This window comes from Crassostrea angulata, chromosome 4 (genome assembly GCF_025612915.1).
Source record: "Crassostrea angulata isolate pt1a10 chromosome 4, ASM2561291v2, whole genome shotgun sequence".
Classification (NCBI taxonomy): domain Eukaryota; kingdom Metazoa; phylum Mollusca; class Bivalvia; order Ostreida; family Ostreidae; genus Magallana; species Magallana angulata.
In genome coordinates, this window is record NC_069114.1 from 42,103,231 (window position 1) to 42,130,970 (window position 27,740).

Genomic DNA, 27,740 nt, shown 5'->3' on the forward strand with positions numbered 1-27,740 from the left:
AATGATATAAAATAGTTTACTTAACAAAATGACTATTAAATAGCCTTAGATCGATATTATTTCACAAAACAACATATTACGGCAATAATGCAACACACATAATACACACATATTTTTGACGCCAATTAAATGATATTTGACCATAACAGTCAAAATACAAAGTCAACAAATTAACAATCTATAACAATTTACAAACATAACGAGATGAAAGATAACATAAATAAGGTTGCCTCAAAGCATCAATTAATCATATCATTATATGCATTTGATTTACATGATGTTTAATTTAAAAAAAAAATGAAATTCAAGCCATCAATAAAACATATTACACTTTAAAGACTATAAATAATTCTAAATCATAAAGGAATATCAAGAATAACTTAAAGATATGGATTTGTTCAAAAAATAGCATAAATGCAAAAATCTAAGCAGTGAGCTTTAAATTGTTTCTTTTTACGTTCAACTTTCTTTAAAATAAGAAGAATTTTTCCTTCTTAACACCAAATGTAGTTGTTTAAAAGTTCATTAATAAAGAACAAAAATAATGTACATTTGTTAAGTTTTTTTTAATCTTACTTCAAAAATGCTGATATATTATAAACCTTTGAAAATAGAAGTTGTTAACATAATTGTCGATTTCATGGTGTGCGTGACACCATGTCTATAGCGTTCATTTCACAACTCATTTCGGTGGATGATTACGTCAAGCAATAAGCCTGATATCAACAACAGCGGAAATATATTTTTCTACAAACAGTGATATTTGACAAAAAGAATGTTCAGCAATACCCTGACGTGCTTTAAAGAGACACCACACAATCTGACAAGCCTTTCATCTACCCAAACATCCGCTTAATGATCACTCATGTGCACGTTCATAATTACCCAACACACTTTCAGAGCTTTTTGTAAACTTTCACCTGCAATTATATTTGGATTTAATGAAAAAATAATCACAATATAAACACGATTAATGACATCTACATCTAAAACAGGAAAATAGCAATAAAGGTAAAACCCCAGAGGATGTATTCCAACGATATCGGTAATTTTGAAAAAGAAATGTAGACGAGTTTTTGATTGAAATTCTTACTGTATGTTTTTGACTGTTGTATTATTCTTGGCGCACAGTGAATATATATAACATGAATTAAAAAAAAAAACCGATGTATATAACTTGTAAGTCTTTTAAGTAAGCGTTTAAAATATTTTTTGAACGTGTATTCTTACCGTTTAAAACAAGAACCCAGCGCGCAGGATGAAGTTGTTCCTTTCTCTTCAGATTTACCTATATGAAAGGCTTGTTGGGTATCGTCTGTGGAAAGAAAACCCCCAAAATAAAAGACTAGCCTTAGTAATATGATTACAAAACAAAGGATTTATCATTGGGAAATAACAAAATAAAGTCGCCCCGTGATAAAATGTAGCTCTGTTTAAAAGTGTCTGGCTGGGTAGTCTAAATTACAGGGAAAATACTTGCATGCGGTGGCTCTTTCATTACCAACATAATAATTTGTCATTGCTAAACACGAATTTAGCACACAATGGAAAATCCAGGTTTTGTTCAACCAGATAGTACAACTTTAAATTAAAATTCAGTATAAGTATACACCATAAACAGAACAATAAAATAGCAATACCTTCTTGTTTCGGTTGATTTTCCGGATAACTATGCATATTTCTAACATAATCTTCTCCTATTCGTTGAAATACTGCTTCTACAAAAATTAAATTAAATTGAATTTTTCCCACGTTGATAGAATTTGTATCAAATCTTATTCAAAGAGCAAAAAAGAGAATTAATTTATCACCCTTGTTTTGCCTTACCTACATTTTCACCAGTTAAACTTGACGTTTCAAAGTGTTCCGTTTGCAAGTCTAAAAAATATTCGTCCAACAGTCAGTTTAAAATATACAAAGTACAATGCTTAAAAGAGCTATAAAACAATACTCATTAACACACAACCACACATACAGTGTATCATAGAGTGTGAAACTTGAACTTTAATTTACCTGTTTTCGATCATTAATATTCAATACCCTGATGCACGTGTGAGTGTACGTATATATCAAAATATCTCGAAAAGCATATCACTTTATTATCATTGTAATTCATTTTTCATGTAACTCCATCGCTATAATATTTAGAACTGTTTTAATATTGAAATACGTACCCTGTGCTATTATCCCAGCTTCATTCTGTGGTACGGCTCTTGTTCTCGTGTCATTGTCGATCAAATCTTTCTTTGTACCGCATAAATAAATGCGACAATGCTGAAATAATTTTTTCAATAAAATGAATTTCACACGAGAAATTTATTCTTCAGTTTACATATACATATATACTGTTTTAAAAAACCGAAAGATTTCCTTGATATACATAATATATTAGAGCTTTATTTTCTTTTAAAATTTGTTGGAAAAAAACACCTTTATAAAGTAAATCTGCAAGTAAATAATAAATATTTAAGACTAAAACAAAGCATAAAATTTATTGAAATACACATGAATTTATAATTCATGCATGGCAAAAATAAAATAATTTTGTTTAAATGAGAGCTATTAATATTGCGTATCAACAAGAATATAACAAACAGGGGGTCTAAAAACATATTTCTGTCATTTAATAAGTATATCATAAACTTTCTATAAAATTCCCAACATGTTTGAAAACATAGGTAATCACAGATCACAAAGCTCACCGAGACGAGGCATCACCCTTATGACGCATCACCTGTATGAGACCAACGTTATCATATTATATGAAAATCATACTTTATAATCTTGGATATTCATGGAAACTGTTTTGACACAATATTGTATATCATCTGTTAAAAAACTGTATGATAATCATATGTTCATTTCATACGGTATTATAAGATATCAATACAATTATATAAAATACAATATAGCATCCTACCATACTTACAATATATATCATATAATACAATAAAATACCGTAATAAAAAATGATGAGATATGATATTATTACATATGATATTACATTGTATTATGTTATACATTATCGTATTTGATCACACATTACAATATCATTATATATAATACATTATAGTATTATATGATACAATATCATATTACATAATACATCATAATATTGTAACATATGATATTATATTGTTTAATATAGTATTATATTGTATTGTATGATACATTATCGTATTTTGTTATATTGTATCACATAATTTGATACAAAATTGTATCAAATTATACAGTTTCATGCAATATAGTAAAATATTATATAATACAATATCAAATTATACATATTGTATCATATGATAAAAAATAAATATTACAATATCATATAATACAACTTCATGTGATATAAACCAATATCATATTATATTACCTTATCAAAGGGATTTTGTTGTTTTATTTAAGGAATGAATTCATTATTTATTTGTTTTATACGATATTAAATGGTTTGGGGCAGTTTACGCTTTATAAACCGCGAAGCGGTTTATAAAAAAGCGTAAACTGTTTCAAACCATTTTATATCGTATAAAACAAATAAATAATGAATTCATTGCTTATAATTTAATTTTTTTATTCTTCATTGTAGATAAAAACGGTCATTTGACCCTTAAAATGACGTAAAATTGTACAAAATTCAAACGTAACGTCAAGCGGATTGATATGTTTTTGACGTTAGTCTTACTATGACGTAGGCAACATTCTTTATACGATATAAAATAATTTTTTAGCCAATCAGAAAGCGCGTTACAACCAGAATTAAATTATTACATATTGAATATTTGCGTCAATTTTGAACTGCCGGTCAATAGACTGCGATCTATTAGACCGCCGGCCAATAGTCTGCGATCTATTGGACCGCCGGCCAATAGTCTGCGATCTATTGGACTGGCAACGTATTTCAGAACGCGGGTATGATAATGTTACATCCTTTCGATAGTTCTCATGGAATGTATATTCCTTTACATAAACGCTGTTTTTAGTATTTGGTGAAACCAAATTCAATGTTATCAAAATGGAGTATCAAAAATTCAATAGTTTTAAAACCTCATATAAGGTAAAAGACTACATTTATTTAAAATCTAATGGGTTGAAGATTCCCCCTTCTTTGTGTGAACTAATATTAAATTGAGATGTTGTAATGCATGCAACAGGTTTTGTGCATGTAAAAGATGAAAACAAAATCTTAGTATATTGCATAATGGCACGAAAACCATCTGCAATATGCAAATTGTAAACCCCGAAAACTAAAAAAGGAATTAGGTAATAAAACAATTATTTAACGCTTGAACAGTCAATAGACCAGAATTTTTTCCCTTGGTGCAGGGAACAGCTCAGTATGATCTATTGCCCTCGGCCGTTGGCCTCGGGCAATAGATCATACTGACCTGTTCCCTGCACCAAGGGAAAAATTGTCTGGTCTATTGACTGCTAAAGCATTAAATAATTGTATAATATCATATGATACAATATTATATAATATTACAATATCATATAATACAATCAATTTCATGTGACATAATACTATATTATAGAAACCAATATCATATTTTACAATATCGTATCATACGATACTATATTATATCTTGCAATATCATATGTAACAATATCATGTGATAAAATAATAAATTAACAACACATATTCATACTTATTATACAACATTGTATCATAATATACAATATTATATATAACAATATCATGATACAATATCATATCATAAAATATAAAAAAAATGATACAATATCATATCGTATCATATGACTTTTTACAATATAACATTATATTATATTGTATCATATTAAACAATTGTGTATCATATCATACAATACTATATCACAGGAATCATGTTATATCATTTAACAACATACACATCTATCTATCAAACAGGTTTGAGTGAGGTAGGAGATTTTTTTAGCATCCTTGATAATGGGGATCAGGCTCTGCATCTGAAGCTACCTCTGTGTTTCATTCATAATATTGTTAAATCAATCATGCAAGCTATTATCTATAAAATATGTGACCTGTTCCAAAAAACAAAACCTCATCCAGCATCCAAACCTATGGCTCAGATTCAGCATTCAAGCTTGTCAGGTGCATCAGTATCATAAGACGCATCATCCATGCAAGTTTGGTGAAGTACGGACCAGTAATAACTATGATATCATCATTAGAGGACACCTGTTTCAAAAATTTTAACCAGCAATTAAAACCTTAACCCCCTCCAGCATCCGAAACCTATGGCTCAGATTCAGCATCCCTGCCTGTCAGGTGCATCAGTATCATAAGACACACCATCCATTCAAGTTTGGTGAAGTTAGGACTGGTAATAACTAAGATATATTTTTTAAAATCCTTGATAATGGAGATCAAGCTCTGCATCTGAAGCTACCTCTGCGATTCATTCATATTATAGTTTAATCAACCATGCAAATTTGAAATAGTACTATTATCTATTAAACATGTGACCTGTTCCAAAAAAATTAACCTCATCCAGCATCCGAAACCTATGGCTCAGATTCAGCATTCAAGCCTGTCAGGTGCATCAGTATCATAAGAGGCATCATCCATGCAAGTTTGGTGAAGTTAGGACCAGTAGTAACTAAGATATCATCATAAGAGGGCACCTGCAACAAAAACTTTAACCAGCTATAAAAAACCTTAACCTCCTCCAGCATCCGAAACCTATGGCTAAGATTCAGCATTCAAGCCTGTCAGGTGCATCAGTATCATAAGACGCATCATCCATGCAAGTTTGGTGAAGTAAGGACCAGCAGTAACTTAGATATTGCTATCAAAGGGCACAAGCAACAAAAACTTTAACCTGCTCCAAAAAACTTAACCTCCTCCAGCATCTGAAATTTAGGACCCAGATTCAGCATCCAAGTCTTTCAAGTCCATAAGTAGGTCCAGATGATCATCCATGCAAGTTTGGTGAAGATAGAACAAGTAATAGCTTAGGTACAGATGATCATCCATGCAAGTTTGGTGAAGATAGGACAAGTAATAGCTTAGGTACAGGACATGCAACAAAAACTTTAACCAGGTCCGGACGCCGACGCCGGGGGTATAGCATAAGCTCCCCTTGACTTCGTCTCGGTGAGCTAAAGAGTGTTGTTCTTATTATTTAAAAGTTAATCTTTAGTTTAAAGAATCGTAATATATTATCTTCTATTAGAATAAACATATCTTAGAACCTCATATGAATATAAGTTTAAAAAGAGAACATTATTTCCATTTATAAGGGGAATAACCTTTTGTTTTAACACACACGGAAGCCCTTCATTGTTGTTTAGTAATGCTATGTAACAGATTTTGTTGAATTGGCTAGATAGTTTACTCCAAAGAGTCTATTGTTTATATTATATTGTAATATGTGAATTATTGTAAACTGATGGGCTGCATTGCCTAAGGTTGAATTTCTAAATAAATAAATAATAGTTTCATAGTAAACAGGAAAGATCAATTGAGCCCTAAGACAAAAATAATATACTCTTGAAGGATGAAAACTACCAAGCATTTGAATCATCGTGTAAAAATATACATTTAATGCCTGGATATCTATGGCATATAATAACAGCAAAACTGAGAAAGAGGTTATGAAACTGATCAAACCAAATTTTAGTTCAAAGTTTAGATTTTTGCCACCCGCAGTAAAAATTAGTATTTTTTTTTAAATCTAAGACAGACTTTTCTGTTTACTTTTAAGACTTACTTGTTCGTTTTCTTGAAGTTCTCCAACCCAGTACCTAATTTTATCAAAACTTGTTCTTTCAGTAAGGTCGTAACACAGTATGGCTGCACGAGCGCCTCTATAATACATTTTAGTCATAGATTGGTACCGTTCGCTACCGGCCGTGTCCTATCAGTAAATAGAGAATAAAAAACATATTAATAATTGATTAAATCAATAAATGAATAAACAAATTAAACAATAATATCAATAAATAACGTCTGTGTTGTGATGTTTAACATCCGGCAGTGGAATGATTAGACAATTTTTTTAGTATTTAGAAAAATTAAACTTCACGGCAAAATGTAAATAATTTAAAAAAAGATATTAAAAAATAATTTTAAAACTGGCACTAGTAATCATCAATCGAATTAAAAGACTAATCAAATATTTATAAATATAACAAAGACTTACCCATATATTGAGAGTTACTCTTTTTCCAAGAGCTTCAATCTTCTTTGAAACAAAAGCAGCGCCAATCGTCTACAAGCATAAAACATATCTTAAATCTAAAATGTTCACAAAGTAAAATTCCTGATTAAACCAAAACTCGCTGTTATCCATTTATAAGTGTCGCTGACAATTTCCACTCATACATTAAAACTTTTGAGAAGATTTAATACTAAAATAAATTTTTAGTGATCAACAGTCTACAGAAAACAAAACTTTTTTCAACAAACATTTCAGATTTTTGTGTACAAAATAAGAACAATAAAATCAATATTCATTAATATTTAATTATATCAGAACAAAGCTTTAAAGTAAAAAAAATCAATAACAATAAAATATCGCTGTAAAAATTTAGGACTTTAAATATATACTTCTATTCTAGTTTTTACATATTTTTAGAATCTATAGTATTGTTAATTATCATGTCAATAATAAACCATGCCTATATTCCTACTTGACTCGAGACGTATTGATTGAGACAAAAATAGTTGAATTACTTTTCGATTTTTTTTTCACAGAATTTCATTTACTTATTCTCTTGTTGATTCTTTTAGTTCTTTAATTCTCAACAAACACCCAGAGGCTTAGATGCACATGTAGTGGAATTAAACATACATAACAGCGACATACTAATTTTAGACTTTCTTAATTACTGTTTCATGTGAATAACGTAGCTATTGTCCTGTATTAGAAAAGCTTAATCTTCAGGTCGTAACAATAAAATATTTATACAAAAAAACTCAATCTTAAATTTTAACTGATTTACAGCAGTTCTATTGGTATCTCTTTTAAAATGTTTTTCTAAGAGTATAACTGGAAATCGATGAATGAATAAAAATAAAAACACAAGTAATTCAAATGCTGAAGCATATGATTTAAGGTAATCATGGTGTTTAACGTTGCATTTAAATCATCTTATACATGTATCTCTCTGATTACTTTGACAACGATAGATCTTAGTCACATCCTATGGAAACTTAATTTTGATAACCATAATCCAGGAATCATTGATCTTCTTAACGATCTGATTATAAGATTTATTTAAAATGTTCTATTTTTTTCAATCAACATTGAAATATCTTGAGCACCCTACAGAATTCTAAGAAATTAATAATGCTGTCGTGCAAAATATAAACCAATAATCTATGATAAATATTGATAAGCTTTTATTGAAGGTTTTGGCTGTAATGAGAAACTTTTATTGTTAGCACCATAGTTTAACACGATTAGAACAAACTTATTAAACTCATTAACCTGAGTCTATAGTATCTAAAGATTTAATAATTCTTGTTCATCCTAACAATAAGAACAATTATCGGGAGCAATCTAATGATGAATTAGATTGGATTCAATACGTGGTGTCATTTTAATGTATGAAAGAAAGGCGTATTGATTAACTGCTAGCTATATATTTAACACAAACACAGTCCAGCTGCATTATTCTAGGATCGACCTCAAAGCAGGTAAGATGTCACAATTTCGAATATCCCTGTTCCTGTGTTTAATTGTAATCAGCTATTTCTCGGATATTTCGTGTGAAGATTATAACGATGTTGTAAACTTAACAAATAAAATATTGCAAGGATATTCCAATTCTATAATTCCTCGGAGAAATCAGACCGAAGTGATCAAGCTAGACATGGAATTTAGTCTGAAGGCTCTGAATAAATTTGACGTCGTGGACGGTAAATTGACCATGGTAACTGCAATCGCTTTGAAGTGGAAAGACGACATGTTAACTTGGAATCCATCCACAAACAAAAACATCGAGGGACTGAATGTACCACTTTCTCACATTTGGACACCAAACCTATATCTTCTGAACTGCGCTGAAGAGTTTCTGATCTACAAAGGGGACCCAAATACAAAAGAAGTTGAGATTGAGAGCAATGGGCAGACGCGATTGTTTTTCATGGAAGTCCTTACCACGACATGTGCAACAGATATAACTTTCTATCCAAATGATGTTCATCGTTGTAAAATACATCTGTCCACCTTGACGTCTGCTGCAAAACTTAAAATGGGGCTTGCTAAAGTGGACATTATAGACTTCGAAACTAACGGTAAATGGAAAATATTGGGTATAAAGTCGGAGGTAGAGCTGCTAGAGGTGAAAAATATAGAACGTGTGGTGATATCCATAACCTTAGAAAGACGAATGCTGTTTGACATAATAAGCATCGTGTTTCCAGTTGTGTTTCTGGGGCTGGTGAACGTCATTGTATTCAAACTTCCTGTCGACAGTGGGGAACGAATGTCCTTTGCAATGACAGTTCTTCTGAGCTTCGCAGTGTATATGACGCTAATTGCTGACAAAATGCCACAGACCAGCAACAGAACCTCTGTATTCTGCATGTATCTGATCAGCATGCTTACCTACAGTACTTTGATCACTTTTGCTACAACATATAGCATCAACTGTCATCATACCCAAACGAGCCCAAGGTTGAACGTTGACGGATGGCTGCATAAAGTATGGGAAGCGATTCGAAAAACCAAACGAAGTACCTCAAAGAAAGACCGCGTTGAAGATCTCAGTCCACCCCCTTACATGAATTCTAAAGCAAAGGACAAATCATCGACAAAAGCAGAGGCAACGCCTGATGAATCCACAACCAAAACCCAACATATTGACAATTTCTTCTTTATTTTCTTTGTCTTCTATTTTGCCGCTGCAACATCAATTGTTTTCATTTTGATTCTTTTCCGATAGAAAAGAACACATGACGGCGATATACAGTGTATATTCAAAATCAATATCAACAAAAAGTAAATGTACCGTTGTAAGTCAATTTAATTTGCAGAGAGTAAAGAAACATTTTGGAATGTATATTTGGCTACAAAAGGATTTTTCCCAGCTTTTTAAAAACCTTTCGAAAAACAGATGGAAAATAATACTAAAAACTAACCTTGGTGATCTAAACAAATACATATTTATAAAAGCATGATTTAATGTTATTTTTTCTTTGTTAATTACTCATCTTTCTGATATGCGGTAAAAGAAGCCTACTTTTTGTATGGATATCATGTTTACGTTTAATTAATTGTTTTGATGAATTAAAAACCATCTGTATTTCTCAATAAAAGTCTTCGATACTTGATAAGGTAGGTTTTGTGTATAAATGACGGAAACTATCAGTGTCAAATAAACATTGTACAATATGCTTGAACACGTTTGGTTTTGTTTTTTTGTTTAAACATAAAGTATGTTAAATAGTTTCTTTTTGTTAGTTCCCTCGATTTTCTTTAAAGACATCCTCTAGTCCGACAACAAGAGGCCCATGGGCCACATCGCTCACCTGAGGAACAATAGGTATGATAAAATCAGCTTAATGGAGTCATAATACAAACTATCTGGACAATGTACAATAATACATGTAGATCCTGTATAAATAAAATCCATTTTCCCCTGGATATTCTTATGTTTATAATCATTAGTCCCTTTTCTAACAAGATGATTTTATAGTCATATCATATGTTGAGTATTGCAGTTCTCAAAATGATCCTTAACAATAGTTTATATATTAGATATAAACGTACATCAAACTCTGAACCTTCTCGGGAGGCCAAAGAATTGTCCTGGGGCCAAAGTCTTAACAATTATAAAGAAACATCTGGCTGATTAGTTTCTGAGAAGAAGATTTTTAAAGATTTACTCTATATAATCATATGTTAAACTTCGACCCCCCCCCCCCATTGTGGCCCCATTCTACCCCCAGGGGTTATTATTTTCACAACTTTGAATCAACACTACCTGAGGATGCTTCCGAAGAAGTTTCAGCATTGCCGGCTGATTAGTTTCTGAGAAGAAGATTTTTAAAGATTTACTCTATATATTCCTATTTTAAACTTCGATCCCCCGTTGTAGCCCCACCCTACCCCCGGGGGTCATGATTTTCATAACTATGAATCTACACTACCTGAGGATGCTTTCACACAAGTTTCAGCTTTCCTGGCTGATTAGTTTCTGAGAAGAAGATTTTTTAAAGATTTACTCTATATATGCCTATGTTAAACTTCGATCCCCCATTGTGGCCTCACCGTACCCCGGGGGTCATGATTTTCACAACTTTGAATCTACACTACCTGAGGATGCTTCCACACAAGTTTCAGCTTTCCTGGCTAATTAGTTTCTGAGAAGAAGATTTTTAAAGATTTATTCTATATATTCCTATGTAAAACTTCGATCCTTCATTGTGGCCCCACCCTTACCTTCGGGGATCATGATTTTCACAAATTTATATCTACATTACCTGATGATGCTTTCACACAAGTTTCAGCTTTCCTGGCTGATTAGTTTCTGAGGAGAAGATTTTTAAAGATTTACTCTATATATTCCTTTGTTAAACTTCGACCCCCCATTGTGGCCCCACCCTCAGGTGAGCTAAAAAGGTTAAGTTTACAATACAATAAGTTGTTAAAGTTGGTTTCTGGAAGAACAGACTTTGAAAATTTTCTTAATAAATATTGACAAATTTTTTACTTTTTTAAGCTTTAGTTTTTAAGATCTGTGTACAAACATAGAATTGTGAGCAAATCTCTGTTTCTTGCTTATAATTCGAAGCTTAACACTCAAATATGGTTAGTAAATAGAAATTGTAAACAATTAAACACAAGAAACATGCACTACATGTATAACAAATAAAGAACACAATTTATTTTTTCGAAATGAATCATATATATACATGTATACTATATACCTACATATTTCCGTCAGCGATATCAAACTCTATTTAAACTGAATAAACTCGAAAAAATGCCGAGCATCTCAACAAAACCTATTGCATTAATCAACATGTACCATTACGCAAAAGATAATGCCGAATTACCGATAGAATGAATTGTATTTCAGTACCCCTACATCCGATTTTGCTTAATTTGCGCAGGTAAACAGTTAACTGTTTGATTTACCGAAGTCTCTGTTTGATTTGATACGTAAAAATCACGAAATACAGACGATAGTTTCCAGGTTACAAAGCATAATGAGAACGAAACGAAAATCAGAACAAGCTAACACCAACGTCATGTGTGAAAACTGTCAACGCATTGAAATATTTAGCCTCAATTTACTTCACAAAATCGGCACCAATATATTTTGTATGTTTCAAAATTTCCCTTCATACGCGAACTGTTGCACAACATGCAAATTCTTCATATTCAGATCGACCCTTTTTCGTATAATGTCATGGCTGCTTTAAACAAAGAACCTCGTTTTAGAAGTATGGAATCATTTTACCGGATGCCGAACCCGAAGCTATTAAGCTGATTGAAACACGCATTTCCTTTATTATTATTTTCGTAATAACTCAGATTTGAAACAGAATTACCACATAATTTTTGCAATTTATATTTTCCTTCCCATAAGGATAATTTATGCTAAACTAGGTTGAATTTGCCTCGGTAGTTCTTGAGAAGAAGATTTTTAAAAATGCACCCCCCCCCCTTTTCTACAGTTTCAAGGTTTTCTCCGCTTTGAATACAGATCAAACTTTTATTTCTGCAATTTATATTCGCCCTCCTATAAGGATGCTTTGTGCCAAATTTGGTTGAAATTGGATAAGCGGTTTTAGAGAAGAAGTTCAAAATGTAAAAAGTTTACAGACGGACAGACGGACAGACGGACGGACGGACGGACGACGGACAAAATGTGATCAGAATAGCTCACTTGAGCTTTCAGCTCAGGTGAGCTAAAAAAAGAAAAAGAAACACATACAAACACGTTAGCAAAGTAGAATGGAACTTAGACAGTCAGTCAACTGCATTACTGAAAGCTTTTCGTCCCCTATAAGTAAACACTCAGTCGCCTGAACATCGATTGAATGGTTGAATTTCATCCTAAAAATATCCAGCGACTACTTAAATATTGACAATAAGATCAAAAGCTGGTATTTTTCGTTATCTTCATGTTAATTTCATCAAGTAGAAATACCCTATGATGAAATATTTGCAACAATAAAAATAACTGATCAAATATGTGCTTTGGTGATTTTTATCGCATTAAATTCAAGAAAGAGAACTTTAAAAATCTATTGTTTTAGATTATTTATATACAATATTATACAACTAAAAAGAGACAAACTTGAGTTTTCTCAGGAATTTCAAAACTCCTACACACAAGGGGACGTAAAAAAAAACAAGAGATGTTTGTGAAACACTTATGCCCTCCTCCCTTAGAACATCTGCAAAGAAAATGAACGGAAACTGCAAATAATTAGAATTTTTCAGTCCATGGCACATAACTCTGTCAAAAATAGCTTGTTCGTACGAAACATTAAATTTAACCTAGATATGAATACATTAAGTGCAACCTTTTCTAAGCAAATGAACGGAAACTGCAAATGACTGGATTTTTTCTGAGTCCAAGGTGCATAACTCTGTCGAAAATAACTTGATCAAACACATAAAACATCAGACCTAGATAACATTTCGATAAATCTATATACCAAAGTTCATTACAATATGTCCAACTTCTGCGAAGAGAAGGAACAGACACTGCAAGAGGATTGTCCAAGGTGCATTACTCTGTCGAAAATGGCTCTATCGTACCTAGAATCGAACTTGACCTAGATGTTATGATGATAAATCTGTATACTAAATTTCATTTCAATAGTACAATAAACGGAAATTCTTGGTGGTCCGACCGACCGACAGACAGACAGAGAGACAGACCGACAGCAGCAAAGCAATATGCCCTCCCTTCTTCGAAATGGGCTAAAAAATAAGTTTAACGTGGCTTAAGTAGATTATAACAGCAATCTAGCTGGTAAAGCCAAGGGAACAAGGTAAAAACATGTAAACGATAACATATGCCTATTGTAAGAACAAATAATAATCTACTTTAAAAAAGGACGACGATAACCAAAATTATATCAATAAAGACGTACGTGCGCAGTATGCTCTATAAAAGCATGATGGATAAATCGTGTAACCAAGCATGTCTTCCCTGCATCTGTTTCACCGAGGATGATCAACTTTAACGCGAAACCAGTGTCCAAGCCATTTGCAAAAGTCATCATAAACAATCAGGTTGAAGATAGAAAATAGACCATGAACCCCTGTATTATTTCCATATCATATTGTAAAGGTATACTATCATTTAACAACCAATAGTATAATCTTATCAGCAAGTATATCTATTATACAATGTTATTGTTTTCAACCCAACTGGAACGCCCCCTTCCTAACATAATCTTATTTACAACTTTATTATTTGAATTAAAGAATGAAAAATACATACATATTTACGACATAAATCTTGTAACCAAGTATCTCAATACCCAAACTTTTTTTTCAAATGACCCTTGTTACTATATTTGCAAAATACATATAACGGAGACCTATTAATACCTAGGCCAACTTTTCATGAGAACCTCGTATTGCGAATATATTTTTACTTTCAGCGAACCTGTCATTTTCTGCATTAAAGATTGCTTGGTAATTTTAGTCACCACGAAAAATATTGTCGCGAATTACCTTACTATTATATATTTGAATGTCACGATCCCTCTTGATATTGAGATACGTCAGCAATATCAAGGACAGGGCAGCCTTATTATTACATCTCCCAAAAACCTGACCGCATCAACTGGGGTAGCATCTCTGTATTCGAGTTAAACAATTGTACATCTAATTTTAAATTCACTCCGTTTAAAGTTATCGTTCAGCAAAAACATATTTTAGGACACTCCACTCACTAAAATACAATTGAGTATGTCTTTTGAGGTCATATTTTTCTTGCTTTAATCAAATAATGATATAAAAGTTTATAAAAATTTGTACTCAATAAAAAATGAATGTGTTGAACTAAATTGTATTTATAGCAGGCGGGAAAACAGGAAGCTCAACAACAGTAGAATTGTACGAAGAGAGAGTATTTTGACTAGTCGCGTTTTAAAACGACAATCCTTTACAGATTTGTCTGGTTTTACTTAAAACATGATAAATAGATGTCATTTTCATTTACGGGTAAGTATTTTTCTTTACTTTAAAATTGTGTATAATATTGTGTATTAATATTTTATCGATTGTTGTCAGATTTTCATACATTTTTATAAATGTTGAATGAAAAGTAGTATTTATCTTAATTTCTAAATTCTGTATCCTAGACTAGCATTAATATTATATCGATTGTTGTCAAATTTCCCAATATTTCAATAAATGTTCGATAAATTTGCAGTTAACTTGACTGCAAAGCGGTCATGACAATTGAAGATCGATAAATAAAAGCAATAATACTTAATTAAAAGCCATCTAAATCACATTAACTAATACATCGCTAAAATCCGATAAAAATTTCATTCTTAAGTTGAATGCGACAAATATAAAGCTGTATTCTCAAAGTTATACCTCTAAATTGGTACTCTCTACTTTCTACACGGCAAATGCCTTTCAAGGTTCACAATGGGCCTTAGCCCAGTAGAACAAATGACTGATTTACAATCAAACAATTTTAAAACAGAAAACACTTACGGCCTCTGTTTTGTAAAATCTGTTATGAATGAACCTAGCGAGGAGACTAGTCTTCCCGGCAAAACAGTAGCCTAGCATCACAGTTTTTATATGAATCTCAGTCGGGGTTTTGTCAAATATCCCCATTAATGTATATTGCTGACCTACAATACTGAGTGGACGTGCCTCAATTAACAGTGAAATGCACAACTAAACGTATCTAAACATTGAAAACTCGTTTCCTGTTGTTGATTGTAACAAAACAATTTTCTGAAATACGGTACAGTTACAAACACTTATTGTTTCAAACTTAAAATATACACATATCGTAATGACTCAAGCTCCGTTTATAAAGCATGGGGAACATTTTTAGGGAAAGACTGAGAAAATGACAGGATACATAATGTATCCATGGAAAAAAACCCATTTGATGACTAAAGCTTTATAAACTTTTGTAATGACGAAATAATCATTAAAATATATTTTATATTTAATAAAATCATGTACCAAATAAGCTAGGTAAAATCTGGAAGGATTTTAGAAAAAGTAGAAAAGTGGTTATACATGCATATATTAATATAAGCTAATGACATGGTTACAGACATTAAGCAAATATTTTCAAGCTACAATGTATAAACATCGTTCGAATGAAAAAAAAAACCCCGGATACTGTTGATAATAAATCGTATTATTTCCTGTAATTATCCCTTCCTCTCTTTCCTTGTGTTCAAGTTGAATTATTTGGTTCGGGCGAGCTAAAATGGATAAGGTTGGTCTTTAAAGTTTTACCTTTTCATTTCAATATGACCAACCCATATCAAGTTGAGTTTCTACCGTATCAAATTCTTTAGAGCAGGAAAATTTGTAACTGATATGCCCTGTACTGTACTAGTACACAAAAAAGGGCAAAACAGATGGTTGTTGTCTCAAGTAAAAATTCTTATATACGTTGGTATTTCACAAGACCCGCAAAATTTTCCCCTTATCTTCAAATCATATATGCATGTAACTGACTCAGTTCGTGGTTCTACAGTCTTGCAAATGTTGCATATACAATGCGATTACAAGCCTGGAAGTCCCTATTTAAAAAGATTCAGCAACACAATTTCAAGCAATAACCAAAAATTGAAAATTGTCGGTTATTGCTTGAAATTGTGTTGAAAACAAACTTACCCTAAATTATTAAAACAAATTAACTAATTAAATCTTCGCCAATGGATGGCACATATAGCTGACCTGTTGGGAAAAATAGGCTCAAAGGATACTATTTCTCGATCCCAGCAGAATTATCTCGATAAACTATATAGTTGTCACCGATATTTCCTTTTTGAAGAAAATGAACCCCAAAACTGATGTGAACAAAACACCAAAATACCAATCATGTAATACTCAGAAAGATATCATTTTGTTTTCCATCTTGATCAACTTTTACTGCTAATTTTATAGATCAGTCAAGAAGAATCGACAAAACTATTCCATGCTTCATTGAACGATTCCTTTGTGACCAATCAAGTTTTAAAATGGGCTTATACCTGATATTGTACAATTTTGATTCCTGTAAGTAAAAAAGTTAAAGACAAGACTTACAGGGTCCGCATTGTGAAATCTGTTCTGAATGAACCTAGCAATGAGACTTGTTTTCCCAGCAGCTATGTATCCAAGCATCAACATCTTTACTTGAACCTCACTGGGAGTTTTACTAGATATCCCCATCAACGTAAACTGGATCGTTATGCAGTTAATGCAATTGTACTTCTACTATTCACGAGTACAAAAATCACCCTTGTATGCAGTTATGCAGTACAAAGTGAAAATCGTCCTCATTTTGTTGATCGTATTTACTTATTTTCTGTAATAATATACAAACACAAATACTGTACAAATAAAAGTTATGTATCGTAACGCCTCACTAAAGCTCGTCTTTAAATGGGGAAAATATTTGTGGGGAAAGACCAGGAAAACCCCTGAAGGACCACTGTATTTTAAAGGGTGTCTGTTCAACAAGCCTTTTAAAATGTTTACCGAACAACTTTTATACATGTACTACAAACACATAGCTTAAGGTATTATTCTTAAATATAGAACACACATATTATAAATTTAGTAAATTGTAATCAAGTATTGATAAAAATGATTTTTTAATAACTAAAACTGTTGATTTTATTTATAGTTAACCGTCATTTTGCATACTGTGGAATCATTATATTTCGTGATGGCTCAATTTTCGTGGTTTTCGTTGGTATCCCTCTCCACGAATTTACGTCCTCCACGAAAACAAGTTTTGTAAGGGTTAGTTTTCTTACTTAAACTGTAAACCAACAAAGCCACGAAATTACATTCCCACGAATAAGCAAAAAGCCAACAATCCACAAAAATTGACCCCCACGAATTTAAATGATTCCACAGTAATCGAAATCTCATTGTCACTACAATTGACAATGATAATACAATGACTATGCACATCATTTAAAACAAAAGACAAATTTTCACGTCTCATTCCATGCAGGAAAGGAATTAATTTAAATGTTAGTCATAAAAATTTAGAAAAGCATTCCTTCCGAAACCCAACTAATATTTTTATTTCAATTAATTTATTGAATGCAGTTTTGTAGCTTATTGTTTTCTCTCTTTCTGTCCGTAGACATCGTGTAAAATCATAAATTAGATCACCAGCAAACGATCTCCCTTTCGTTGACAGTCATGTTTAGCATTGTTTTTTTCCTACCAATCAAAACAAAGAGGAAGTGCACAGTCCGAAGGCTTTAAAACATTTGCATATCTCTATATATTGTGGTTGGTGGTACATAAAATTTCTGAGGTCACAAAATTTTTAAAATGGATTTGCATCATGAACTTAATTTCAAGGTTTAATAATTTTTTAAAAGGTTTTTTTCAATAAAATTTAATTGCCTAATTACACATTACTAGAAATCATTGTATTTTACAGATGTCCTATATACTAAAGTTCTATAAACAAAGAATAGCTAACACCTGCCAATCTGATTTTTGAAAATTCGGAATAAGTTATATTGGAGGAAAATCTCTTAACAAGAATATTTATCTTCAGAGCTTTAGGAATTTCTATCCAAAAATAGCGAGTCTTCATTTGATTTTCCCCTTTCTTGGGCGTTGTGAATACCATGAACAAGCGCCTCGCATTCGGCTGAACTTTCCCTCGAAATTGCATCCGCTTTCGTGCTGTCTGCTTCTGTTAAATAAGCTCTGACTGGCACACAAAGTCAACATTTCCCTAATCCAAATGCAAATAGTTTGAGAATAAGTCCCCCCCTTTTTTGTAGATGTAATCCACCACTCCTCTGTTGTTCGGCCGGATCATTTCATGAAATCCACTAATCATGAGGCATATGTGCTTCATTGCATTCCATTCTGCTAAAATTGTACCAGATTTATGTGATACGTCACTTGCACAAGAACCCAAATTCATAGAATGACATGGGATTCTATGCAAGCACTCCAATCTGGAACCCCCTTACTAAAGAACCATGGAGACAACTGTTCCCTATAGAAACATTTTTAAAACTGACTTTTCTGCAACCACCACTGTATGTCTTTTGTTGTATTCATTTAAGCTGACTCCCACAATGCTATTTAGTATCACTTTTTTTGTGATCAGAAGCCCCAAATAGTAAAGGAACCGCTGATCATACTTTACATAGCTGTTGCCACTCACTCAAACTTTTTTGTTTAATTTCTGTCATATTTAAAATTGAACACTATTTGCCTCGGATGGCAGCATGTTGAACGGTAAAAACCAATTCTTTTTTCCCTCTAGCATCATCTCTACTGCGTCTTTCTCCATCAACAATCTACTTCTAAAAACATCTGACTGGTATGTTTTGCAATACGAACAAGTCTCTATAACACCTGTTTGAGGAGGTAAACTTTGAAATTAAAAAAAAAAGCTTGTTCGAACACCACATTTTACGCAACTGATACTTTCTACTAATTGTGATTATTACGGTTGCCCCTCTGTTTTGGTTCCTGCAGATTCCATGGGTGAAAGTCACTCTGTTAGAATCATTGGTCGTCACATTGTTTTGAGCAAAATGAGTATTTGCTTTTCCAAGCCTTTCCTGTTTAGATAAACGAGCACGGGTTCTTTCCTGATCTATATGCGAACATTGTAGATGATTATCTTTTGTTTCAAAAACCACTTGACACTATATTTAACGGTCGATCCTTCGTCTTAAATATTTGCAATGTTATCTGGAAATAGCTCTGACCTTTACTGCTCATTTTCAAATCTGTGGCTGTTTGCTTCATAGCATGTTAAATTCCAATGTCATTGAGAATTCATAAAGAATGGTTTTTCTTTTGTCAAGTTAATAATGACAAACGCACAACATGACTGATCGTACAAGACCTGCAAATGACATAAAGGGCTCCCAGAAAGGTTTCTCCAATCTTTTTAGGGTCAGTTAGTTAAGATTGGTAAGCAACCACAAAGCATCGGTGTTGCATATGCATCGTAGACCGGTCGTTCTAATGTCCCCATATAAACGATGTCAATATACTAGTATATCCTTTTGTGTCAACAAAATCACAAGAGATGACCTTTTAAGTTTACAGAGCTTGTGCCCAATCCGATTTGTATTAATCATCTTAACAATAAAACAGGTTCAAGCCAAACCATTAATATCCTTATACAATACATGTAGTATATCAATCCTGGTTCGTGCCTTTTTGTTGCTTTTTGTCGCATTTTGTTCAAATAGGACAAAAAGGAATCACTGCATTTCTTGAAATACTTCAAATGTTCATGAACTATTAACAAATCTCTAGTCTTAGATCCTCATTATCAGGTTTTCTAAATCATTTTTTAATGTGATATTGAACATCTACCGATATTAGTTTGGATAAAAGTACATTATAATTGAAATACTTTTCAAATTTTACAATGTTTGACAAAACAATAAGTTTTTTAAAAAATTTGGAAATGTGTAAAAATTGTAAAAGGCCCCGCGGAATTCGAACTCGTAACCTACAGATTCGTAGTGAACCCTCTAACCAATTATGCTACGCTGATATGTAATAAATCTGGAAAGAAAAATATTATAAAGTAATACTTGATCCTATTATTTACTTCGATAGGAAGAACGTTACAAAATGGAAGTTTCCCATACCACCTTAAAATTGGTACAACACACCCTTATGACAATTTGAACTGGATAATACGTACATGTATATATACCATATTCAATTCACAGAGAAATTATAATTCCTCAATATTTGGTGGAAAATCTATAAATAACACCATCCTCTGAACATATGTTGTTACACTTATAATTCTAATAATTTCTAAATTCACTTCTTCATACCATGTTATGTCCATATCTAATTCCTTAAAACATGGAAAGGCATCCCTTAAAACCTCTCTCAAAATACCCTTGAAATACTTAAACTATATTTTGCTTTTTTTATCGTTTTGTAACTTTTTATAAATAATATTTCTATTTTCATTCAATAAACAAACATTGGACATAACATGCCGAGCATCTTTGAAATCATAAAATTTAGACAAAAAAGTATCATTTCTACGTTTAGACTTTTTTTTTTGGGGGGGGGGGGGGGGGGGGTGTATAATCTAACAAGTTTCAACAGAGGCGCTTGTTTCTTTAATAAAAAAGAAACAAATTTACAGCCGGCAAGCAATGTGCGGACGCTGCTTATACATATAGAAGTAAATAAATGGAAGCATGCCGTATATGATATTATGGGTAATTCGTGTTAAAAGAGAATGACAGTAAGCGCTGTCCCATTGCGTTTCGTCCAAGAGCGAATTCGCAGAAGAGGGTACTCCACGAAATTCGTAGCTGCAGGTCTGTAGCTCCCGGTTGTCCATCCGAATTTTTTTAGACAGAGAGCTACAGACCCGAAGCTACGAAATTCGGAGTACCTTGTGTTATTATTTTTCTATAGGGTTAACTTTTAAATTTAATACATAAACAAGTGCTTGTGACGACAAAGCTGTACCTGGGTTTACATCATTAAGAATTTAAATCGATATTCAAACTAATATTGGTGAAACACTTTGATGATGTAAATATTTGTTTTAAATTGCATACACCCTTATAAACATTATTAAGGACATGCTGTATATGAATTCTACACCTTATCGACCCTTATTCAACCAATTCAAAGATTCGGTAAGCCCCATTAGGTTAATGACCCGAGGACCATTAGACTAGAATAGAAATAATACTTTTGTAATATTTTTAATGCCAGCATGCAGGCGTCAATATAATATTTGACAATTCTAGCTTTGTATTGTATAATTGTTTATTTGCCAAAGTCCACAATAATTATAAGCGATATACAATAAGCATGCGTGATAATACTGGCAACATTCAATAAATGTGCTCCCTACTATGACCCTATACAAGTATTATACGCTTGTGCATGAAACAGGTTTATTTAGAGTAGATTTATTTCCAGTTTTAGACATATTTATATATGTATATATAATAAACATATTTTCTATACCCGAAACCAATCGATGCGTCGATCGTCGATAGTATAATACATTTTTTTTTAAAAGTAATAAAGATAGTTAAAGATATCACAAAAAATAAAAAGGTAAGAATCAATGTATGTAGTCTTGTTTGCAAATTAAAAGCACATCTTCTACAATTTTCCTAATTTTCGAGACTTGTGCGATCCTCAGCATTTTCAGCACTTTGGATGACATATAAGAAGAGCGGCCAAAATTTGGCGCTTATGCATTTTAACAAAATTTTAGCTTGTCTCACGTGCTATATATCTATTTTAACCCCCTGGGTTGTGAGAGAGCATAAATAAAGTGAAATAGTTTGCAAAATAACAAGGATATATGTAATACAGTTTTTACAGCGACCAATAGGACCCGACCCCGGGGTTATCGAGAGCCTTCGCTATCAAGTGCGTCATCGCCTCTATAGGAATATAACAAAATTGGGATGTTATAAAAATTTATTTGAAAAACTTACACTATCCACATCGCCCGCAAACTGCCCACACACATACCGGGTGACCAAACAGGTTTTGCCTACGGCACATTTTCCCAGGGTGACAATTTTGAACGAACACGCCAACGTTCCCGTTGAAGGCATTGTCAACAACACAAAATTGAAAATTGCAACTATTTGGCAGTCTTAAATCGTTCTAAACCAAAGTTTCCGTTTCAGTGAGAGTTCAATACTTAAATTAAGGAAACTTTTCAAAATATAACGTTACAATTATTTGTATGTCCGTTTCGGATAAAAATTAATGATGTATTCCAAAATTCCTTATTCACGGCGTGAAACAGACACGGAAAGTTTTGCTATTTATATAATTAGAAAAGTGATTTTTGTATTTTTAAAGTAGTATCTCTCAATATAATTTAAAACATCAAATTTAGAGTAATTGCGCAGCAATAGATGCACCTGTACATTTTACAGATAATAAAATAACGTATACATGTACCCACAAATTAAAAGGACTCCTTTTGCATGTGTTTGCATCTAGATGATTATATCGAATAAATAAATACGGTTATGGTAGTGTGAAAGAAAGATTTGACCTTTCTCATGCGCCGATCCAGAATATTTCCGGGGGGGGGGGGAGTACGAGGTGTAATTGCCTATTTGCGGGAATTCCACCATGTGAATTCATCAAATTTAATTTTTCTCAGGAAGGGGGGGGGGGGGCTCTTCCACCTCCCCCCGATTCATGCATGTTTTTGATATATGATTTTGTTATACATTAAGAGCACATTTTCCCGGTAAGAAAGATAACTCTCACTGCAATCGATGACTATGCTGTCAAATGTCAAAAGTTATGTCACGCTTAATCTGTATTCCGTATACAGTATAATAAAAATTCATGCATTTCAACTACAATTCCAATTATCTTTAATTAAGGAAATCTATTATAACTAAAACAAATATCTCCTATTTGGAAGATTGCTTAATCATTACAAAATCATAGGTTGAAGAGCAAAAGCAGGAAGATCCATTAAATGAATACAAAATGTCCTCACTTACATGTAATTAAATGCACTCAATGTTCGATCAATATCATTAGATCTATCTGACAGGTGTTGTATTCAATGACCTTGAAATTCTCACAAATTTTAAAAAGGTCAGTGTTAAATCCAGCAAGTTTGTCTGGTTCAATACAGCATGACCCCGAGGGAATTCACTACATTCTGTCTTTACACATCGGACAGACCAATTCATGATTAGTTTTTTTTTTTTAATTAAAATCCTCAAATTTCAAACAGAGGTCAATTATTTTGAACTCAATTTAGTCATGATGAAAAAGTCAATGTGGCCTTGAGACCCTTAACCATGCCATTGATAGTTCTCAACCCTAAATTTATAACTGATTTCTGAGCCTCAAAATTTCATCTGTTGATTTAATATACTAAAGAGAATCTTGGGGATTATTTTTATCTCCCATCCTGAAATTCTTAAATTACACAAGCATTGATATTGTAATAGAACTAATTACTAAAAAATAGGTCTTGGTAATCCATTTAGGGCATGGCTCGAAATAGCTAAGTTCTAGTCCTGTAGAGCATTATAGATTACATCATATAACATGCAAATCAAGTTACAACATCTGCTGTTTAAAATGACAAAGGGTAGCAATATAATATCTTGTTCATTTCACTTTTAAATCAAGCTTGATACAAACATTTCCTGTTTTTTTCTACTTTCATTCAATCTTTATAAACAACCTCCTTTCAAGCTTAACCCTACTTACAGCCCTCTGTCCCTCCTGAAATTTTCCATTTATATACCGTCCCAGCAAGCATGTCTTCCCTGCGGACGGTGCTCCTAAAAAAACCATTTTGACTAAACACTCGTCATCAGACCGCATATTCCAACAATTTATTGTCAAGATGTGCCACTTAAAAAAGGAAAAAGATAAAAGCCTCGGCACTTGGCCACCAACTTCCTTATTAATTTGCCTGTGGACAGGTTAAGTGGGTTCCATATGGATGAACAATTTGTTAAAAAAATATTTTGCGCTTCAACTTTTGAAACTTTTCTAGCTGTGTTTGGGTGTATAAAGGTAGAAGCTTGGTTCACGCAGGCAATATAATGTGAAATCCATTCAAAAAGTTTGGTGATACATTGATATTTTTTAAAATAAGTTCCCATGTGCCACATACACTTGTCATTTTACAGGGATAACTACACTGCATTTGCATTGGTTAGGTGATTTACTATTATATTGTTTATTTTAAGATTAACTCTAGTAAAAAAAAAATTTCCTCCCATAGATTATGGTAATCAATAGCTGACAATGAGGACAAGTTTATAGGATTTTGCAAATTGGAAGCCCTCTAATTCCTGACTCAGGTCAGACCAACAAATACAAAGTCTCTCTTTCCTACAGTGACTACTTTGCATGTCGTTACATTTATGTGCCTGACAAATCTTTAAGTGTACTCAATAAATTAAAACCCAAGTACATGTACTAATGTAAGTTCCTCAAACCCTTGACAAACTTCCTAGACATCACATTTACATAAAACCTGTCCTCTACCACTGTGTTTATCAAGCTAGCTGCTCTCTGCATGGCTGTATTTTCAATTCAATTTAATTCTATTGGTTTACTTGATTAAATTCTGGTGAAGCTGCAACCTCTAACAACTTTAGTACAATAGTTTTTTAATAAGTAAACTTGCTCTGTAAATATCAATCCTTCACAGTCTTTTGTTTAAGTTGTCCCAACATTTCTTGTTGAACAGAAACAGTAGCTATAGTCTGTTCCAAGATATTCTGGACCCAGATTTTTTACAGTTTTTTCTCAGCCTTGGCACTTCAAAATATACATGTATGATTGCATATACACATGTCAGACTTAATTGTTCTAAAGTTTTTCAACCACAATATATTCAATTCACAGAGGTGGAGTGGATTCATCAGAACTTAAGGTGGCTTAATTTTCAGGGATTTCATGAGCATGAGTCTCAAGTTAAAAAAACCCTGAAATACAATCCATGAATAAATGACCCCCAAACAATTTAAAGAGTTCACAGTATAATCTTTTACAATAACATTCTGAAATTTGTTTTTTTTTAAAGTATAATTACATATAATGATAGGTAAAATTTATTTTTTTTTCAATATTTATATCAGATTATATTTGATTTGATATTTTGTTTTACACTTTGATTAAGCCATATACAGTAAAACTCGTTTAGTACGAACAAGGATATTGCGAATTCACGGATATAGCGAAGTCATCTTGGATCCCCAGCTATGTAACTTTAATGAATTTCTAGATCTTATACGGTTATAACGAATTACGGATATAACGAAGTAATTTCTTTGGTCCCAGTGACTTCGTTATAACCGAGTTTTGCTGTAACATGTATCAAAATTATGCGATTGCATAATTATATAGTGTTACCAGGTGCTCTTAATTCACCTTCAGATGAGAACCTTGTTAGTCGTAAGAACATTTGTTAAAACGTTTTGAACATGTTACATGTAGTTACTACAAAATACCTGCAATATGCAAATTCCACAGTAATTTGTTCAGTCTGGTCAAAATTATCAACAATATCTGAATATAACTTGTAGTTTTTATTGAAACAACTATAAACTAGATATTGTTGGACCTTCTCAACTGACATTGACCTTTTTGAAAATGAACAGGTTCCTATCAGCAAGAAGATGCACCTTTTAGCGATATATCAAGAAATTATGGCATCAAGAAAAATGATTTACATGATTTTTTATTGGATATACCGGTACAATAAATTTAGAGCAAATCCTGTTTCGGCACATCCTCAATCATTTATAACCTACACTGAATATTTATAAAAAGTTTTTCCTGCATGCCAAAATGGGGTCACAATTGCATTAATTTATAAATAGCGGTTCCTGAAATTTACTGATAAGTGAACTATGATTATCAGTAGTTATATAGATTATCATACATTTATGGGTAGAATAATATATTTATCACACTAATCTTTCTGAAATATTCAAAGAACACTTCCTGAGTCCTGTTTAGACAACAACTCCATTATCCTGGAGGAAAGCGTAGCTGCCATAACTTATTCAGTTTAACTTAAAACTTATAAACAGATGTGAGAATTGTGGTTTTCATGAAATGGAGTATTTTTTGTAACATTTTTTGTGTTGCAATTAATTTTGAAATGCAGTAAATACCCGTATCTTAGTCTTTGTTTAATACATAATTTATATTCCTAGCATGATACTTTGTGTAGGAGAGGAAACACAAGCCCAGACCAGGAATCAAACCAAGAACCCCTGTATTTTAGTCTGATGCTTTACCACTGAGCTATCCTCTCCAACACTCACAGTCATTAAATGCACACACTACACTCCTCCCCCGCAAACATTGGATGACTCCTGAAGGAAACATGCACAATCCAGACTCCATATACCATATCCATAACTATATAGTATTAGTTTAATTAGGAGTTTAAGCATTGAACTTACTGGGCCGATTTCCATGGTCAACATACACAAACTTCTACGACTGCAACATGTAAACGATGTACCCAGAGACATAAATAACATGTCTCTGATGTACCAAAGATACTTGACAAAATTGTTAATGAACAGTCCACTTACATTTTGATAATTACTTGTAAATCTGTCGTGGACATATCTGGAGACGAGACAGGTTTTACCAACAGAAGCTGCTCCTAAAAGTACAACTTTAATCTGTAGTTGTCCATCTTTACTCCCACTGGATGCCATAACATTAGTCGTCAAAAAAAAAATCAAGAAACCGAAAGTAAACAAACTCACACTAATTAAAAAACCCAAACGCATGGAGAAAATATTTCCGGATGTAGATATGCGGAGAAGTTACGTGTTTTGCATTTTTGCCATTTTATGTGCTTATTTTAAAAACATTTCATTTCAAGTAATGATTAATAAGATTGTGGAACACAAGACTTTTCCATGAGATAGTTTAATTTCAACTGATAAAAAAACATATAATTAATACGGGCCCAATAATTTTTTTTTGGCGACAACCCATTAACCCTACGCCCATAGACGCCTTTTGGTTTTTACTGGTGATAAAATGATTGTACAATGTAAACTTATAATAAAATGATTGTTTTTTTTTTTTTTTTGGTAA

At 32.5% G+C, this 27,740-nt stretch overlaps 1 protein-coding gene across 4 annotated transcripts; it reads right to left on the minus strand.

Annotated features, from left to right (window-relative positions):
- Window positions 1-27,397, minus strand: LOC128179414 (ras-related protein Rab-24-like). 4 transcript variants are annotated; one of them, XM_052846825.1, is made up of 8 exons: window positions 27,224-27,397; window positions 7,137-7,205; window positions 6,705-6,851; window positions 2,175-2,274; window positions 1,828-1,878; window positions 1,641-1,718; window positions 1,231-1,315; window positions 1-920 (listed from the first exon to the last, which is right to left on the minus strand). In XM_052846825.1, exons 1-8 carry the CDS (start codon window positions 27,350-27,352, stop codon window positions 917-919), a joined length of 663 nt encoding a protein of 220 aa, XP_052702785.1. In that variant the 5' UTR covers window positions 27,353-27,397; the 3' UTR covers window positions 1-916. The 4 variants fall into 4 exon arrangements, with proteins under 4 accessions (XP_052702785.1, XP_052702787.1, XP_052702786.1 ...); XM_052846827.1 differs by lacking the exon at window positions 27,224-27,397 and adding an exon at window positions 17,208-17,524; XM_052846826.1 differs by lacking the exon at window positions 27,224-27,397 and adding an exon at window positions 15,642-15,835.
- Between the last annotated feature and the right edge of the window lie 343 nt (window positions 27,398-27,740).